This window comes from Diadema antillarum, unplaced genomic scaffold (genome assembly GCF_040938485.1).
Source record: "Diadema antillarum isolate AM-2024a unplaced genomic scaffold, OU_Dant_1.0 scf00000003, whole genome shotgun sequence".
Classification (NCBI taxonomy): domain Eukaryota; kingdom Metazoa; phylum Echinodermata; class Echinoidea; order Diadematoida; family Diadematidae; genus Diadema; species Diadema antillarum.
The window spans coordinates 224,786-245,294 of NW_027270892.1; the positions used below are offsets into that span (position 1 = coordinate 224,786).

The 20,509-nt window shown below is 39.5% G+C and overlaps 1 protein-coding gene across 1 annotated transcript in view; it reads left to right on the forward strand.

Moving 5' to 3' along the window:
- Positions 1–965: 965 nt before the first annotated feature.
- Positions 966–20,509, forward strand: part of LOC139740706 (calnexin-like) — a 30,969-nt gene continuing 11,425 nt past the window's right edge. The window contains exons 1-9 of the mRNA XM_071651306.1: positions 966–1,045; positions 9,041–9,332; positions 10,245–10,368; positions 11,064–11,140; positions 12,051–12,132; positions 13,875–13,943; positions 17,169–17,216; positions 18,380–18,455; positions 20,108–20,186. Coding sequence (XP_071507407.1) covers positions 9,088–9,332; positions 10,245–10,368; positions 11,064–11,140; positions 12,051–12,132; positions 13,875–13,943; positions 17,169–17,216; positions 18,380–18,455; positions 20,108–20,186 — 800 coding nt within the window. The 5' untranslated portion in view covers positions 966–1,045; positions 9,041–9,087. The remainder of the gene's footprint in view (positions 1,046–9,040; positions 9,333–10,244; positions 10,369–11,063; positions 11,141–12,050; positions 12,133–13,874; positions 13,944–17,168; positions 17,217–18,379; positions 18,456–20,107; positions 20,187–20,509) is intronic.

Below are 20,509 nucleotides of genomic sequence, written 5' to 3' on the forward strand. Positions count from 1 at the left end.
TTAATTAGGCCTACTTAGTTTTACTACTAGTCAATAATTATATTCTAGACCTATGTCTACTTCTAGACTACTTCTTTCGTCCGGTCCTTTCGTCTCCTGCTGACGGAAGGCAGCAACACTAACACTAACAGCTAGATTAGAGGCAGTTTTTACTTGCACCCTGTAAATTATTGGCACATGCACCTTAGTCCTTACCCCTATTGACACACACTATCACCAAGTTCTGCAAGAATCTTCAAGGTTGAATTAAATGAAGGAAGCAGACTACTGACAAGAAGAAGAAGAAGAAGACTATGTCTAGACATCTAACGGTTAGCCTTATCAATTATTGTAATATGAGTGAATATATATCTCGGCCATCTTTTGTCATGTTTGTATTGCAGCGCAGCGCAGACATCCCCGCCCGAAAGCCCCGAGCGACGCAACGCGGAGCTACCGTCGCGCGTCGGGCAGGGCAGGGCAGCGGCAGTGGGCGGGGGCGGAGCGGCAGCAGGAGGGCCAGTGCAGGGCGAGTCAGGACTTAAAAGCTCGGATCGCAAACGCCTGATCAGAAAACGTTCAGCTGGTACGTTATTACGCATTAAAACAGATACTTGATATTTGTTTATTGTTTTACCTCACTTAAACGGCCTTGCTTGCGTGACATTATCGGCTCGATATGACAAAGACAGCTTCAGCTATTGTCTGCTTGAAATTTCCGCTGTTTTCATACATTCAATCTTGTTTCTCTTTCATCCTCGCTCAGTAAGTACAAAAAAAATTACATCAAACAGAGGATAAAAATAACATATAATTAATATGCGAAAATAATAATTTCATTATAAAGCAAAAATCATAATTCATATCATGCATTTAAGGCAAATTATAATTGTTTATCGCTCATTAAATAGATGTTGCCAATCAACAAAACTCACACAAATTTCAACCACTCAGCGTGCTCCACGCGTGTCTATCGTGTATTTCCACTGCGATTTTATGTGGTACGCGTGTGTAACGTGACCGTAGAACATTCGACGAGAGTTCATGTGACCGCCTTCAAGGGGAGGTAATTGTATTCGCATTTACTATATTTTTTACGCATTACTTATTTGAATTGATATGAACAATTATTCTCATTCATAGATTATGATTTGGTGCATTTGCTGCAAGAGAAAATACTGTAGTTATGGGAAACATGAAAATGCACGCTCATGGTCAGGTCATACACTGTGTAGTCCCACGTACTGAAATTGAAAGCTTGTTTTGTTTAGTTCCTCCATTCCTGGGCCCCATAAAAGTTGATAATGATAGCAACTTTTGCTGGAATTACAATCGTCATGGTTGCTATGGGAAGTTGCCATTCTAGCAAGAGTTGCTATTAGTTATCACAGACCTATCAACTTTTATGAAATGGGGCCCTGCTTGCCCCGGCGCGGCGCCCGCCCTTGCCTTGCCTTGGCAGTCTCAGTTCGGGAAACCCACTCACAAGGGGGGCCCCTCCTTATAAGTAACCTGTCCCCCTTATAAGTAACCCCGTCCCCCTTATAAGTAACCCCCGGGGCACCCCTTATAAGGAGTCTCCACGCTTTTTTGCAATGCAACGCGAAAATGAAAGGACTGCGGCAATTCGCTTGATTATGTCCATAAAGCTTCACAAGTTTCCTAGTTACTCACGAAATTTGAGCAAAATCGGTTTGAGGCATCATATCTAAAATCATGGATTTAATAATCATTAATTTAACGAAAGTCTCCGTACTCAGTCGCCACGTCTGCACTCAAACATTACCGCGCCGCCGCGCCTGCCGACACTCACGCCAGTAATCGCTCGCACTTCAGCATTCGCATGGGTCGTTTGACATCGCATTTAAATCCATGATTTTAGATATGATGGTATCTTTGGTATACCGTTGCGTGGTGCGTACTGCGCGTACCTGCTGTATAGTAGCAGGCAAGTCGAGTGTTAGTGGTGCGCGACTCGCTCGCTAACGCTGTGCAATTCGCAAGTGAGCAGCGTGCTCGTTATTCCTCATCGAACGTACATCGTCCATGTGTTGCATTCAACCGGACTAGAAATGGCCGCGCACATACAGCGCATCTGCAGACAAGTCATGGCCAGGTGTGGATTGCATGCACATACATTCGGAATATCGTAGCAGCAGAGTGATGTGTGGTGAATGACGGTACGGTGCTTACAGGGCCAGGGTAAGGGAAACTTGCCGAAACTTTGACAAATTGTGTTTACGAACCGAAAGAAAATGAAATTGCGTGAATAAAGCGTATGCAAAAATCCTTCCAGTATTTACGGGGTGCGTCAAATGTACCAAGGATGTCCGTCAAGAAAGTGACCTAGGTGTTCGTCAAAAACCCCGTGTTGTCCGTCAAAAAAGTGACTGTGGTGTTCGTCAAAAACCCTGTGTGGTCCGTCAAAAAGTGACTGTGGGGGTGCGTCAAAAACCCCGTGTGGTCAGTCAAAAAATGACCATGACGCACCCATGTCCGGGGGTAGTGGGGTGCGTCATTACATTGACAAGTGCATAACGTCCAAGCAAATACGCTCATACATATGTAAATCTACACGCATTCGCCGCCACATGGCACGCATGCAGCTAGCTCGCGCGCTGTGTGTGTGTGTGTGTGTGTGTATCTCACGGACCTACACGTGTAGGTCAGCAGTGTGTCTACCGTCGCAAGGTAGCTACGTAGCTACATACAATGTACGTGTACGTGTACGAGTACGTGCGCGCGCGCACACCCGTGCCACTGAAAACAGACTGAGCTAGCTAGCTAGCTGTCACGTCGCTTCTTCGCTTGCGATAGTTCTACAGCACTGAGTTCTATGGGGTTACGATTGCCCAGCATTCACAAGGTGCATGTATGTAACACGCTCGTAAACCACCTGGCGCATCAGTTTCAACGTAGTCAAAGTACATGTACTATTACTGGATTGATAATGATCATAACAGGCCTACAGTGTATGAGTTAGCAATCTAAACGAATGACCATGTAGAGTCATATTTATTTTTTTTTAATACTTCAATAGAAAAGTGCACTAATGATGCACGAGTTACAGTCTTTCTCGCGATCGTATGCAGCACAACAGTGTAAGCCTAGGCTACACAACGCACCATATCAGGCAAGTCAATTGTGAAGCGGTACCGCGGTGGAAGGTAGGTACAAATACCGATTTTTACGACTGAACTTCCAATCGACAAAAAAGGGCAAACAACGATTTTGGAAGCTATACTCTTCAGCCACGAATGGTGGTAAAGTGGCATTCATGGCTAAATAGCCATATAACATTTTCACATGAACTGCCATAGATCTCGACAGCATCGACGTGTTATGTAGTCGTCGCATTCAGTATTAGCCAGCTGTGTACGTGTGTACACACGTACGTAGTGTAGCGCATATAGCGTGTGTGTGCAGTGTGTAGGTAGTACAAAACACACAAATGCATGCTCGCTAGCTCGTCCGCCGATGCGTTGGCTGGGCCGGAATGCATGCGCTACGTATTCATTCATAACGTTGCTGAGCGCTGTATACATACGCACAACATGTATTATGACGACACGAGGGGGAGTGGCTTCTGCGCTGGTTACGCGTTTTAGCAATCCGCTGTACGCTCATTAACCGGTCGCTGGCGATCTGCACGCGAATGCTACTTACCGGCCTTGTTTGCAAACATGATTTGGACACATTTTCGTGCATGCTCGTCAAAAAAAAGTTGTAATATTGCAGTGATTTGAAAGTTGAATTTCTCGAGATAGAATAATTATTTTGCCATGAAATTTGAAATATAGGCTAATGACATATTTTTCTTTCATATGAAATAGTTTATAATCCACCTTTTATAGAATTTCAAAAGTTGCAAAAATGCTACAGACACCCTAGTAGAACAAGAAACAGCAAAAGAACAGAGAAGATGAGAAAGACAAGGGTCTGGTTTGACTAACGTCCTACAATGTAGATCTATGCAGAAAGTATGAATCGAAGATATGATTCAATTTGGGTAAGCCTACCACCAGTAAATCTCTATTCGGTCGCGTGGATTTCGGTCACTTTATTATCACTAATCACAACTTCAAGCCAGTAAATTCTATTGTCACAACAGCAACACATGCAAATTACATAATTTCACATACCGGTACTGTAGAGGGAGGTCTACTGGCACTGTCGTTCACAACAGGAAAGTCCCTTAATCCCCTCCAAACATCCATTCAAAATCCTAAATTTCGCTGTCAGAAATGCAGAATCGGCGCTACTTTTCCAAAGCGCGTGTGAATTAAGCCCAGTTTTAAGAGTCGGGGTTGCCAAAAATGTGCTAAAAATCAAGAAATATGCCGTTATGTTCTGAGATTTTTCACTTATTGTGATGGTATCTGCAAAAATGCAATTTAAGAAAAACAAAATCTCTGTATGTGCAGATGCAGTGACTAAATAGTAAATGTACAGGGGTTGAGTGCAGTTGCAACAATGCAAGTGCTGACTTGCCAAAATTCGGTCACCAACAGGCGCTGCATCATCCTTGATGCAATTTGCGCCAATAACGTACGGGGTGGTGCAATTTTCAGTGGCCTTGAACGCACGTTGACAATGAATGCGCATAGATTTCTATTGCCTGACCGAATTCTGAATTCTGAATTCTGACCGTATTCTGGGGGATTATCAAGGAGATATATTTTGGGATTGTGCAAAATAAAAATGTTGCATGTATTATTTGATTTTAAAAAATATTGCAGAAAAGCTTAAATGACTGAATACTGGGGGTTTTACTGTATGTGCATCAACATGTCTGCAAGAAAGCCAAGGGAGATGTGAAGATCCACAGATTCTTCCTTGAGGGTGTTCGGGTAATCTGTTCCTAAGACTTGGGTATGAGATTGACAATGAGTTTGGCTTTCTTGTCTAAAGGTCTCGGGGAGAGCAGTCAAGTGGCTCTGCTGCGTACTTTCTGAGACTTGGGAGGTGTGAAATGTACTCTCAGGCCTAAGTGTTAGAGTCTAGAGCATACATTCCCCAAGGAGATGTTCATGTACAGATATACACATGTATGATTGATGGTCTCATCCTTGGATTGACTCTGGCTGCATTTACCATCTTTGTCATGTTTGAAACACGTTTTAATACCCATTATCAAAAACGCATTTACATTAAATGGCTTTCGGATTGCATTTCTCGTGTTGTTGCATGCATCTCTATCGTGAGTTGAGAGGAAGACCTTGTCACTACACAGCTCCATTGTGCTGTTTGACCTGAGGAGCAGAGATCATATAGACCCCTGGTTGGTGTGGGTACGTCTAAGCTTAAAAGTGTTTCAAAATGACTTTGTGTTTATCATCTCCACAGAAACTTGTTTCAGGCTCAAGTGCATTTGAGATCCCACTTTTTTGGTGTTTCAGAAAGGCATTGCTAGCCCCATAATCACAACAGCTTTGTCTTTATCATCTGCCCAAATCTCCCTGAAAGTTGTTGGAAACCGTAATTCTACGCCAAAAGTGAGTTGACAAACACACCCATGGACAACTGGTGCATGCTCTGTTGCCTCCCAATTCTGGCTGTAGAGACAGGTGTTTGTGGGTTAGCCACCACAGAGCAGTTTAATAGCACTAATAATTGGTATTGCCTGGCACAGGGAGTGTGAGGCGAGTCAAGCAGGCAGTAGAGTAGCTTTTGGACTGTGCAAGGTCCAGGGAATTGCGTAATGTACAAAATGAAGATTAAGAGTGGACTTGGTTGCTATGGCTTCTTTGGACTGGCCATCTCTATGACCCAGGACTACTGCAGTGGCAGCCCTTTTCCATTGCTGGTACATGTAAGTAATGGGTAAGTTATGGGCAAATTAATGACCTCTAAGAGGGGAGGATGTCATTGGTGGAGAAGGCTCTCTGGCTGACTTGGAGTCTGGGTGTAGACACAGCAAGTGCTGGAAGAGATGGTACTCAATCCTGCTAGGTGTGAGTATCATCAGTTTCCCTAGAAGTCTGAGGTGGAGCATTGCTATCTTGTCCAAAATATCGGGGAGCACGATCAGAGTGTGGACGGACTTGTGCTTTGAATAGAGTGACCTGAGCCTTGTGTAGGCAATTCAAAGTACATTTGTAAGCAGCCAGAAACAGAGAAAGATAAAACAATGAATAGGTAAGTAGTGGAATCAAGTGAAGGGAGAACTCTTAACACCATCCTGGACCATGGAATGGAATTGGTAATCACATGGTAGAACCTACTTGAATCATACTTGATACTTGGATTGATAACCCCTTTTGAAGCAGCTCACAACAGGACTTACACCCAGGTGACAGGTTTAATAATTTACCTCAGATTGTACATGGTGAGATGCCCATTCAACTGTTCAATATAACTTTCTTGTATGACCATGGGGGAAAGGAACACTGGCTTCTTCTTTTTTTTTTCTTTTTTTTTCATGTTTTATTGAATCGACAAAATCATGATACAAATATTACAAATGATTAGACAAATTTATGAGCGAAATCAAGCATGAATGAAAAAAAAAAGTAAATAAATAAATAAGATTTATTGATAACAATAAATGCAGCTTATACGCCCCCCCCCTCCGACAGAAAAAAAAAAAACCAAATCCATAAGATTACCAGTTGCACTAATACATATATTTTCAAAACGATTTAAAAGATCGCATTCTGTCAGAGGGGAAGGGAGAGAGAGGTGGAGGAAAAAGAGTTGAGGCTTGGCGAAAAACAAACAAACAAACAAACAAACAAACTTTAGAATCGAAAGAGAATCCATCTGACAAACTTCCAGCTCCCACAGGGTCCGCAAACAATTAAACCAACAAAGTAACCATTGATCAGTCTCACAACTTCCCCGTCGGGGCCCGACTCCATCTTCATCTTAATATGACTTGCTTTTAACTTTGTTGTAGTTTGTATATTGTTTGAAACAAATAAACACACCCACACCCACCCATTCACACACACACGCACATACATTAAATAGACACACATACTCACACTAACTCACATACACACTAACCTACATACACACAGACAAACACACACAGAGACACACACTGAAATATTAACACCAACTCTTTGTATTACATGGAGCCGCCCCCGCTCTCGGGTAGGAGCGAGACAGACAAAACATCCCCTGGAGAGAAGTAAAACATGAAACCGGCGAAAATCGCGAAACTCTCCCTGAAGTTTTACAAAACATCATTTGAACAAGCCTCAACCCTGCTATGTATACAAAACAAAACACGTGTACAGCGTACATTTCAGCATAAAACTAATCAAACAGTATGATACATGCACACAACGACGATTTAGATAACATGATACAACCTATACAGCGATGACCAATTATTAGTCACCTTATAATAATGGCAGTCCTCTTGAACTTTACAAACTCAGTTCTTAGAATACGTAAATATATACATGTAAAAAACAATATGTCATTTAAGATTACTACACTTTTACAAGCAGTGAGGAAGAAAAGCAAAAACAACAACAACAAATATTCTTAATGAAGAAGTCATAAAGAGAACTTCCATTTCCTAAAATGAAGCGCTAACTTGTTTTTCTTTTTGGCAATACTATATTCTATCTCTTTATTACTTGCAATATATACTTTATAGCCCTCAAAAGATGGTGATTTATTTTGGAACTTACATATATAAATATAATATTTAAGTAAAAGAAACAAAAATGTAAGAAATTTATCATTGTCAAAACCGAACATTTTTTCAAAAACAGTAGGGTTTAAAGTTTGTTTTGACTTCTCTTAATAACCTTAATAGTTTTTTCCCAAACAGGCTTGACCACGGAACACTCAACGAACAAATGTATGTAAGTTTCTGGGGCAATATTGCAAAAAGCACAGTTTGGTGAATCCTTCCTTTTAATATTGTATAAAAACTCATTTAGAGCTATCGCTCTATGAAATAATTTAAAATAAAAAGAACGAATACGGGTGATAATGGTTGATCCAAAAATTATTTGTATGAATTTTTTCCCATTTCTCCTGATCGGGATCAGGACAATTTTCCCAAAATATCATCTGCCTTTGGGGGATACAAGTTTCTAATAATATACCATAAGCATATCGAGGAATTTTCTTAATACTATTGAAAGAAGTTTTACTTTCATTTTATCCAATATAATACTTGGAGTTAAATCCGATAAAACCAACCAATCTTCCGGAATACTTTTGATCAAAAAATTATACTTCCTCCTATCCCGTGAACTTATATCAAAATCTAAAACCAATTCTTCAAATAACTTACTGCCAGGATGGGGAGGGTTCAATAAATCAGAAATAAAAATAATTCCTTTATCCATCCAATCTTGATAAAGGAAGTACTGTTTTGATTTTGAATTAATATTTTTATTATACCAAATACATTGACAACCACCAATGGATGGAACACTGGCTTCTGTTGCAGCATGTAATATCTTTGATGCAGTGCTAACAGGTTTTGCAATAGAATATGCCGAATATTTCACACTGTTTACCCTTTTCTTCTTGTTCATGCTTTGCTTGGATTCTTCACCTCTGCATAGCAAACAGGTGCAGCTCTGACTAGGAAATAAGATAAACCACCATTGGTGCAGTTTCTCTTCCTGTGGTGTTTGTCTTGTCACAAGACATCAGTGGCACATGTAGATCATGCTCAGGGGTCATGAAGACAGTGACAGAAGTGTGGAGGAAAGATGAACATTTGACAGTTGTAGCATAGTTTTCTGCAGTGATGTTGTCGTTCGGTCAGGGACAGAGTAGACTCGCATTACATGATGGCACTCTTCAGTAGCTGCCTCCTTTAATCCTTGAGACTGAAGATTCTGTTGTTGTTTTTTTTTTTTATTCTTTAAATGTGTGTGTATGCAGGTGAGAAGTACAATGTGGTCTGTATAGGTGTGGCTATTCTATGCACTTCCAGACCTCCATTTGACGAGAGTTCATCAGGGAAACCAAATGGTTTTAATGACTGTGGATTAGTCAAGTACTGTAGTGTATTTTGAGTCCATTACAGCTGTTTTCTGTGCTGTTTAACTCGGATTGTTCTTTGTATCCCATTCTTGAACAGGTTCAGCACAACATCCCAAGTCTTGTATTAGGCACTGACCAGCCATCATGAAACTGAAGGTGCTGTTCCTGTCGTTGCTGCTCGTGGGCAGCCTGCTCACTGTTCGTTGCCAAGACGATGAAGATGACGAGGACATCTACGATGAGGATGAGGCTGATGACATGGATGTGGACTTGGAAGATGAGGCTGAGGACCAAGAGCAAGTAGAGCAAGTGGAGTACTCCCCTCCTGAGCCAGTAGGACCTGTTCACCTTGCAGAGCCATTCGATAGTGCCTCAGTACTGGGATCCAAGTATGTTATACTGTCTTGACTGTAGTCAACATCATCATCTTCATCATCATCATCTTTTGCTTCTTCTTCTTCTTCTTCTCCTTCTTCTTCTTCTTCTTCTTCTTCTTCTTCTTCTTCTTCTTCTTCTTCTTCTTCTTCTTCTTCTTCTTCCTCTTCTTCTTCTTCCTCTTCTACATGGTCCTTGTTGTTGCTGTGGTCTCCTCCTCCTCCTCCTTCTTCCTGTTATCCTTTTCATGCAAATGTGACAAAATTTGACCATAAAGATCGACTAAGGGTTAATTTTCTTTTAAGTGTGAACAGGACACTAAATTGTTTGACTTTGCATTTCAGGGTGTGTGTGTGCGTATTTTATTCTTTCTCTCTTACCCCTCTAAAAAGAAGCCAGGAGCTTTGTGTGCTGTAAACATTAGGTACAGATTGCCTTTGACAAAAAATGAGATAAACGTATAACGTTTCTAAAGCATACCATTAATCTCTGGAAAAATGAACAATTTGTTTTATGTACCTGTTGATAGGGACAGTATCATTGACCCATAGAAATAGGAGCTCTTGCGGTGCAGTAGAATATATCTGCATAGTTTCTCTACTGTAGAAATCGATATATTGATGTTATTCTCATCAATATAATTGATTAGCAGGAATTGAACAAACAGGAATTGATCCATTCCAGTTTTACGGTAGTCCCGTATCCATCAAGTATCAATTACAGAGGATCAGGGGGATCACATGTATGTGAGAAAACAGGTGCCATGCAACTGTGCATGATGACTGACCAAGTTGATACATCCCAGAATTTACAGGTCAAAATGTGATGTGTTTCTGAATTTTGAGACCAGTTGCCAGCTACGATGACTCCAGGATATACTGAAAATTCTGCAATAAGTGTTCCGCTTAATTTTGCATGAAATCCAGGTGGATGCCCTCTCAGGCCAAGAAGGATGGGGTGGACGAGGACATTGCAAAGTACAATGGAAAGTGGGCAGTGGAGGAGCCAGAAACCACACCTCTTGCTGGTGACATGGGTCTTGTACTGAAGGTGAGCAGCATCGTATACTAACCCAAAGTAGTGATATGAGTGAAGATGTGTGGTAAAAAGTTCAAGAATCTTGTTGAGAAGATATGTAAAGAAAGTTGTCAGAATGTTGTTTCTCTCCTGTGAGATGCAATGTTGGAATATGATAAAAATATAGCTGAATGTTTATGGCATGATTTCCCCGAATTAGTTTGCCAAAATTACAGCTCAGCCATCAAAAGGGCTTGACTTGTGCGAATTACGCAAGTGATGACGATCATTGAACTGTTCAAGATCAAGTATACGACCGGTATGACTGCAAAGCAGAAAACCGCTCTGGCTGATTATCAACTCAGCTGCGGCTCTGTATGGGACTGTGGCCGCTCTACACTGGTTACAATCTTCCACATGATGCAGAGGTGGGGGACGCTGGCCTTGTTATACGGGTAGTCGCTGTGCAAAGGGTCTGTAACATGGCTTTTCTCTTATGGGGGATTTTTCTGTGGCTGTACATGGCAAGTGGTCGCTATAAATAGGTGGCCACTCAGGCAGGTTTGACTGCATTTGAAGTACAGTTTGTATTTCCAGTGAGTTTCTGAGTTTTTGTCATCTGTATAATTTAGATGAATGCATGTTCCTTTTGGTATTATGAAATTGACTGCATGTACCTGATGGTGTTGACTGTAATTTCCAATTTTCTTGTCTCTGTTTCATTACAGTCTAAGGCCAAGCATCATGCCATTGCTGCCAAACTGGACAAGCCATTTGAATTTGTGGCTGACCCATTGGTTGTTCAGTGAGTACACATTATAATGTGGTTAATGTGCATTGTTAAAGGGATAGTACAGTATTGGTTGAGATGAGAATTGGGCTTTTAACTTTTTGCGAGATACCAAGAAAACACTCCTGATATAGTAAAGAGCATACCATTTTAAGAGGAATTCAAAGTTTATTTGATGAAAATCGGGTTTGGAATGACTGAAACATCCAAAAACAAAGTAAAACAAAGCGATCGTGATAAAGTGTGGGTCCCACACTTTATCAGAATCGCTCTTTTTGGATATCTCAGCCATTTAAAAACCAATTTTCATCAAATAAACGTTGAATTCCTCATAGAATTACATGCTCTTTCATATTTCATTAGAGGTTTCTCATTATCTCACCAAAAAATGTTAGAAACCTGAAATTAGGTCTCAACCAAAACTGTACGATCCCTTTAATGCTGAAATTGGGCCCAACATCTCATAGTGTATATTTCCCTTGCTATTGAAGAGTGAGCTCTAGTCACTAGAAAGTAATGCTTGTGTGTGTTTCTAATCCATTTGAACATGCTACTAGTCTCACATACCTTACCACATATTATAAGAATACCTTACCACATATTCTAAGAGTAAGTAGTGTAATTATTGCACATAAATAAGACTCTGTTTTTTATGAATGGCTTTATCCCATTTTATCTTTTTTGGTTAGGTTGATATCATTTTGATTTACTTAACAGGAAAGTAATGATACATATATACTTTGATAGTGAGAGATTTTTTCTTTTTCTTTTTTAAAGAGAGAACCTTATAACTCTCGGTCAAAAAAAAATTTTCTTGTCTTTACGTTTTTGTTTGTTTGTTTGTTTGTTTTGGGCAGGGGGCTTTCTTTCCAGTCATTCCTATGTATATTTAATGAGTGACTTTACCTTAACATTATTCTTCCAGGTATGAGGTCAAGTTCCAGAATTCTCATGACTGTGGTGGTGCCTATGTGAAGCTTTTGACAAATAACCCTGACCTGAAACTGGTAAGAGATGCCCTGAGAGTCAGCACGCACTATACATCTCTAATTTGGACTATGTTTACAATGTTGTGTTTATATCTAAATATTCATATGAATAGCTATACAAGTATATTTTCCATTCCTTCTCCCTTCCATTCCAGATGAAAACTACTCCTGTATTGAAAAAAAAATAAGTCTATGCACTATCCAGATATACCGGGTGTCCCCAAAAAAGTGGAACGGTGGATTTTCAGTACCTTGCGTTCTAAAAGTAATATATTTTTTGACATCATTAGAAAGAGCATCTTCCGCAGAACACAATGATACCAAAGAATTTGGATGCGACACGTGTTCCATATGGTGTATTGTGTAAGCCCGTTACTCCATGTCAACAAAAGATACAGCTTTCCCATTGGGCGCGCACACACACACACACTGTTTTTTCCTTGCCCGCGCCCAATGTGAGAGCTGTGTCTTTTGTTGACATGGATCAACGGGCTTACACAAGACACCGTATGGAACTCATGTCGCACCCAAATTCTTTGCTCATACGTTGCAAAAATCCAGGGAAATTTGAAAATAACTGCATTTACAGAATTGGGCATAGAATAAAAAGCTTTGAACCAAATTTAATAATTTTGGTATCTTTGTCTTCTGCAGAAGATGCTCTTTCTAATAATGTTAAAAAATATATCACTTTTAGAATTCAAGGTACTGAGAATCCACCGTTCCGCTTTTTTTGGGACACCGGGTATATTCTCAGTCATTGATACATTTAGCTGGAAGTTAGCAGTAGTATTGCTTTGTTTTTATAAAGTGATCTCAGAGAAAATGATTTTGACTGAAATTTGTGAAATAAGAGCAGCATATCAATGGACACTTTGAGTCAAACTTGGCAGCTGGTAGGAAAATTTTAGTAGTTTGAAACTCAGTCACACAACTTTTTATGCTATGAGCTCCTTGAAATTTACTTTTCAGTAGGCCAACTGACTAACATTTCACTGCTGTAAGAAAAAAAAAAAAATCCTACATTACTTGATGCACACAGGAACAAAAATAGGACCTTTTCTTGAAAATGTGTTGTGATGTAAAGAACTTTGAGATATCCTGAGCAGATTTATGACAGGAAAAAAGAAAGACTTCTTTTTTTTTTAAAGAAAAGAAAGCAAAAATAGTAAACTTCCATACACACAAGTAAATGATCAATATAATGCAGACCATTTCACAGTCGAGTTGTAGAGAGGTTCCGAGAGGTGAGTGTTGTACTAGATTTGCTTGTTTGATAGTCAAGTGATTGTTTCCCATTATTTGCCCAAGTTACGGTAGCTACATGTTTACTGATGCATTGCTCAGTATTCAGAAATTCACTTGCAAGCACATCAACGTATTGCTCTTGTTTTATTTTAAATTTCTTCTTGTGGCATATTGCCCCTTTACAATCACACAAGCAAGCATGCACATTGTAGGATATTCAAACTCTTCTCTTTTCTGCTGTGAAAATTATTTGACTGTGTTCACAAAGTAAATGGAATTTATGATGTCAATGCAGGCACAACCTCGCTCTACATAAATGTCTATGTTATACATTTTTGTTCGATCTGCAAGCACTCAAATTGATGAGACTTTTGACTTTTGTTATCTGACAGTGGGTATATGAGATGTGAAGATTATGAATTTTTGACCGATTCTGTTTGATTTTTGTATCCCACCAGAGAGATTTAATCAATGTCATTGACTTTATATGAATCACATTGTCTTTTCTATAGGATGGTGTCCATGACAAGACTCCATACACTATCATGTTTGGCCCAGACAAGTGTGGTGCAGATTCAAAGGTAACAGTGCTCAAGAAGTTGTCTTTACTTTAAACAGCACACTAACAAGCAATAGAAACATGGTAGTTTATTTCCTGTGTTTTATATAGAAGCTATGTCTGTATGGGTAATATGCCTTGTTTTGAAGATTGGTGTTGTGTATGATACGACGGACAACATAATATCTCTGTATATTTACTAACAAGGAATTTTGTTGCAACAGACAGAAAATTGATTGGCATTGTGTATCATTGGTGGAACAGAGTTGCTGCTCAGTGGGTCAATGGCATATTATCTTATGTACAAACTGATGTGTATATGACAGCATTTTGAAAGCTCTTTGCAAGTCTGTACATCATGAAGCTACATTGTACCTGTAAAATGATTGAAAGATTCTCACTTTACCTTTGCACATATGCCCATGCTTACATTGAAATGTACATCACAACATCCTTTATACAATGGGCAAGTAGGTCGCTTCAAATCAGCCTCTGTCAATTTAATTTGCACTGCCTTAGAAAATTTTCTGTCAGGTTAAACACACATAATAAGTTACAGACCTGTGTAAACAAATGGTGAAGAAAATTTGTCATTGTAGGTTGAATGTTCTAGATGAGATCAAAAGTTTAAACGTATATCACTCACTGTAACCAAGTGTACCACATTTTAACCCTTTGCAGTATCATCAAATCTGGGGGAATTTTTCATGCCATCGTGACTTTCATGACTTTCATGACTTTCATGTGGCGTGTAGAAATAGCTGCATGTATATCATGGAAATTGCCAAGTTGAGAAAGGTTACCTGGTGTGATGTGGCATATTTTGACAACTTATGAGTCTTACCAAGTCTAGCTCTGCTTCAATTTGCCCTCATTGGTTGCATTGTTTTTGGGGGCATTCTTGAAATGATGCTTTTCTACAAATTTAGAGACTTGCCCTTGTTATGACAGCAATCATATAAAAACTATTTTCTATATTCATGGAACTGCAGTTGAGGGATTGATACGGCACCAGTGTAATACACCAAATGTGATCCTGCATCACAAAACTAACAAAAAGTCGCCAGACATGGTTTTTTAGTTAAGGGCAGATTCTGAAATAGCAGACTCTGAGCTTTAAAATGATGTATAACTCAATTCAGATGGACTCTCTTAACCTATCTAGATATTGGAAAGAAAATACAAACTCTGAAATATGTGAACTGAGAAAAGAGGCTCTGAAGTATATGGTCTATTCAAGCGCTTAATATTCACCAAGCCGCTGATGGCTGAGATCTCGGGGGGCGGAATCCACCCCCCTCTGGTTTTAGCATTGTCAAAAAAGCCTGGCCTGATTTGGGTTAAGCTGAAATTGAGCATGCTCTATTAACACATTCTGTCCGTAATTAATGCCAACTTTCAAATAACTAGCATTATCTTTTCAAAAGTTATTAGTTGAAAGTGTAAGAGTGTGCAAAGGATTTTCAAGAAATGAAAAGGGGCCGACCTGATCACACTACTCTACAAAAGAGGGGTTGAAGAAAAACTGCTGAAAATAATTTTCTCATTCATTTTATGATCCCAAACTGAAGCATAATATTGAAAAAGAATAGCTCTTTTGGAAAATATGGGAAACTCAAAATTGACTTGGTTGACCAGTTTCACCTTTTTTGAGTCGTTGCGTGAAATCAAGGGGTGCAACTTTTTGTTGGTTTTGGGATGCACGGTCACAAATAGAATGGAGCAGTTATATTTACCTCCCCCCCCCCCCCCCCCCCTTGGCAAAATAACTTCCTTGTAACAAGATTAAACCTGTTGTCTTTGTGCCTACATTGTAAGGGCAAAGCCACTTCCCCACCCCCATTTCTTTCATTCATTGTAGGATTTATAGGTTTACCTTTAACTCAAACACCTTGATATACAATTAGTGTGTAGCAGAGTGTGAATGACTATGTACAAATGTAGTCTCTGTGTGTGTGTGTGTGCTTGTATGTAGCTGCCGCAAGGAAAGTACTGCTTTGTGTAACAGAACTGTGTTGTAGAGGTTAGCACTGTTTAAGAGTTTGTGTAGTACTTGAATATGAGCAAAGCTAAGCCAATTGATGGTTGAAATGTTTACGAAATTCATATGTTAGAACTTCTGTAACCCCTTGAGCAGAACTTGAGATTTGGAAGAAAAAGAAACAATAAAAGTAATAGCTTTAACCCTAAAAAGGCCGAGGGAGGGGTTGAATCAACCCCCCCCTCGACATTTTTCGCGACTACTCCGCCGCGCGAAATTTTTTGACTGCGCTGTTCGCTGACTTTTTACTTTCAAGTCTCATTCATCTTTTGACACCATTTTTGCGAAAATCGTGCATACCGTTACGACGCTGCATAACGTTTTATACATGCCTGTCAGACCGAAAATGGCTCAAAAACGTGATTTTGTGTATAAAGTCTATGGAAATGGAGTTTTCCCTTCTTATTCATAAAGATATGATTATTTTCACTTTCATAGGCTGAAACTAATTAATTTTAGCATAATTATGCTTGAAATAGGTTCTGTCATGAATTTTACAGAAAAAAAAATGATAAAACAAAAGGTCGAAAAAACACAGAAATACATAAGAAATTCATAAAACAATAAAATAAGAAATTGATTTTGATACCAAATTTTTTTTTTTCAAGTACATTGTTAGGAATGCTACAAAGAATGTTTTCACCAAAAATCAGGACTCTAGGAGCTTTAATTTCTGATTTAGAGCAAAATGTATGATTATATGCATATATTAGCATAATTAATAATTATGACGAATATTTCCATTTCTTTTTGTATAGCTTTGTAGATTACGCCACAGGTAATGCACATGCCAAATTTCATAGCGATTGCGCAATCGATGGCCGAGATCTCGGGGGGGGGGGGGGGGGGGGGTGGGGCGGTTAAATCAACCCCTCCCTGGCCACAGAACACCCAAAAAAGCCCGGCCTGGTTAGGGCTAAGCACCTGAAATAAAAAATAAAAAAAAATGACAAGTATATCAGAGCACTCTTGAATCACAATGGTGACTCAATGTCCACTGATAAAATTCATTTATGATGTATTCAGAAAAAAAAAAGATCAGTGGAGGTATTCGCTGTCAAACAAAGGTAGCATTTCTTGACATTCAAAGAAATAACTGGTGATCGACATCCTTTATTTAATGTTTCTGTCATCTCTGATTCTTGACACATTTGATGATTTGATTTGCATTCACTGTTTGTTATTTCTGTCTTCTCTATATTTCAGCTCCACTTTATTTTCAGACACAAGAATCCCAAATCGGGCGAATTTGAGGTGAGTTCATGTGTTGATGGATGATCCTTCCTTTCAGATTGGATATTGCCGTACACTATAGCACGCTTTCCATCCAAATAGTAACTGAGAGTGTGCCCATATTGTAGGTTTTTATATATTTCAGTTGAAGACAGAACCCAGGCAGATTTTACATTGCCAACTTACATACGTGACAGTGATAAAGTACTTATCAGTCCTGTGAATGGATGTATAATTTATGCCAACACACACACATACATACACACACACGCACACACACACACACACACAAACAAACGCACGCACACACACATACACAAGCATTGTATATCTGCTCAGAATTAAAGCTGAAATCTGTGTCATGCCAGACTGGCCATTCCAGTCTGATTCTAGAAATGGGGGTGCGTATAATGCGTACATGAACGTCCTGTCGTAAATCACGGGAGTAGCGTGTGGATCACTTGTTGGCGCCAGGCGCTCATCCCCGTGAGTCATGGTCGTTGAGCTTTCCCTACCAGGAAGTTGAAAGCTGGAGTAGGCATCTCCACTAGACAGCACTCATAAATCAACTCTAGGGGCTGCTCGCTGTCTTTCAGTCCCACCCATCTATCTTCCTGCAGCTATTTGGACCCCCCACCTACCCTTCCCCATTTTCATACTCCATGGTCAGATTTAAAGACGGTGAGTGGAAAGTAACCAGACCATTGTACCACAACTAGAAGGTTGCCCCTCCCTTTTCTTTTGCCTGGATGATTTTTTTTTTTTTTTTTTTTTTTTTTTTTGATAGAGAAGACTTATAAGTTGTCATAGTAAAAAAACAACATCAACAAAAGGCAAGCATACAAAAACGTAAGAAACAAAAAACAAACAAATATAGTGTAAGAATATTTCAAGCACAAATAATTGAATATATGAAGTGAACAATATGGTATGCACAGTACAGTATGAATGGGCAAAAGTGCATGCTAGATTTTATCTTGCGCTTGCACATTTTTTTTTTTTTTCCAGCATGAAGATCCAAAACTTGTGAGCCCAGTTTTTGGTAGGACATGATTACTTGACGATGTAAGTAGTCAGGGGCATTTTGTTGGACAGTTTACCCCTTCATACTGTTACCCAGTGATATCAGTGTAGAGATGCAGCTATTGCATACATTTTTTGGCTTTTTTTTTTTCCGTTTCCAGGAAAAGCATGCCAAGAAGCCCACCGGGTCCTTTAGCCATGTCTTCACGGACCAGAAAGTTCATCTCTTTACTCTGGGTAAGGATCTTCCCTGTCATGTCTGTCAGTGAGTGCAGTTGTTGCTGGGGTGTATGCACCTACATTCAGGGTATAGATACAGCATGATTGGCAGAAACATGCAGCTTGTCCATCTTTACTCTTGTAAGCCTAAAAAGAATCAATCAGTTGTTATATTCAGCCATGTCTTACCTATTTGTCATCGTACCTGTTTATATTACAAAAATGTGAAAGAAGGGCTTCGTTTGTATGGGGCAAAATCTTCTACAAACTTTACTTCATTTATTATATCGTGTAGACATATGTATTCTCAGTTTTATGTTAAGTTTCATCATATTTGGCTTCAATTTTTTTTTGCCTTTTTTTTTACCTACCTTAGGTCATGTATCAAGTTCTGTTTATGGTAACATGACATGTTTTGTCAGTCAGTCACAACCTCCGTAACTCATGCATCATAAGGAAGTACTTGACCGTCAAACCATGGCAAACTGTAACAGATAGTCTAGTTTGTAGAGCATTCCTGTATTAGTTGGCATCAGGGCACTGTTTTTGTTTGTCCCCTTCAGACATCCAACATATCAAATAGACTTGTCATAATCTAGAGGTTTTAGAAGTCAGATTTTGGCAGCCCTTCTTGAAACAAAATCTCCTGAAAGTTCTCCCACACTGTTTTGATTTTGAATAGACTTTGTTAACGTAAGTGCAGATGCCTCTACAGTTGTATAGGAAACAGTTAGTTTTCACAAGGTGGATAGACTTACTGCCACTCATTGTCAGTGTGTGGCACCTGAATGTTCAGTATCTTTTATCTGCCGGTATTTAGCTTCCATTCATTGACTGTTTGCTTAACACAAATGTACAAACGCTCAAGAGAGAGCAAGGAGAACAAAATTGCAGCATTCTGTTCTTTGGAAAGGTGTCTGTTCATATCTTTAACAAAAAGGACAATTGACGGACAGAGAACGAAAAAGCAACAACAAAATTGCAAAACCGAACATGTAGAGACTTTGGGATGAGAGATCTCTCTTCTGCGCTATGCTTCTAGAAGATGAGCTCTCATCAGCCACTTGAAACCATGAATACTTTCACTTCTAGTGGTGAAAGCTCTCATGACGTGATGATGTATGTGAGAGCAGTTTCAATGTTGCAGCTTTGCCATTGTTTCTACCTACCCGGTATAAACCTCTCTCTATGCTGTAGGCAATGTGTCCATGTGTGTGTCTGTGTGTGTACAATGGCGATGACATTTCAACTATTAAAGTAACGTCTGCATGTGTGGAAGCACCATTCCAAAATCTGGTGCTGTAGAAGCAGCTGCACAGTAACCTGTTGTCATACAAGTTCATAAAGTATTGTGTACAAGTGCAGTCAGAAACACACATTTTGCCCTCATGCAATGATGATTCCTAGAGAGGGCACTCCCCCCACCCCCAGGAAAAAATAAGAATCAACACCAACAACAACAATCTATCTACGTATTGTCAATCAGTTGCAATAAAAAATCTTGACCAAAGAATTTCATGAATTTGAACAACAATCCAGCCCGTGTACAGATTTTTCAGTGAGACCAATAGCAACTGCAGCAAGGTTCTTTGTTGTACATTGTTGTAAGAAAATTGTTGAAATGGTTTATGATACATCATGGCTTTCCCCCACCATTATCTTGTCCCCAGTGGTGAACCCTGACAACACCTTCCAAGTGTATGTTGACCAGAAGGTTGTCAGCGAGGGCAGTCTCCTAGAAGATATGAGGTCAGTATCTTTTTTCATGATGTCTGTTGCTTTTGAGTCAGAGTCAGAAGTTTTCACTGTGGTTGAATCAATCTTAATTCTTGTTTTTGTTTTGTTTTTTAATTCTTTCTTTGCTATTTGAGTGATGAAGTTAACAAGTGTTGAGGCCTCAGTGCTAAACAGCATGGGAAAATTTATCACTGCACCTGAAGAATGACATTTCATGATGATGACTGCTGGTAAAATTGCTTCATGTAAAACAAAATATCATCATGATACCATTGGCGTGATAAAAGAGGTTTCTAACGTATATGGACAGTAAATTGCATCAATTGCAGCAACTA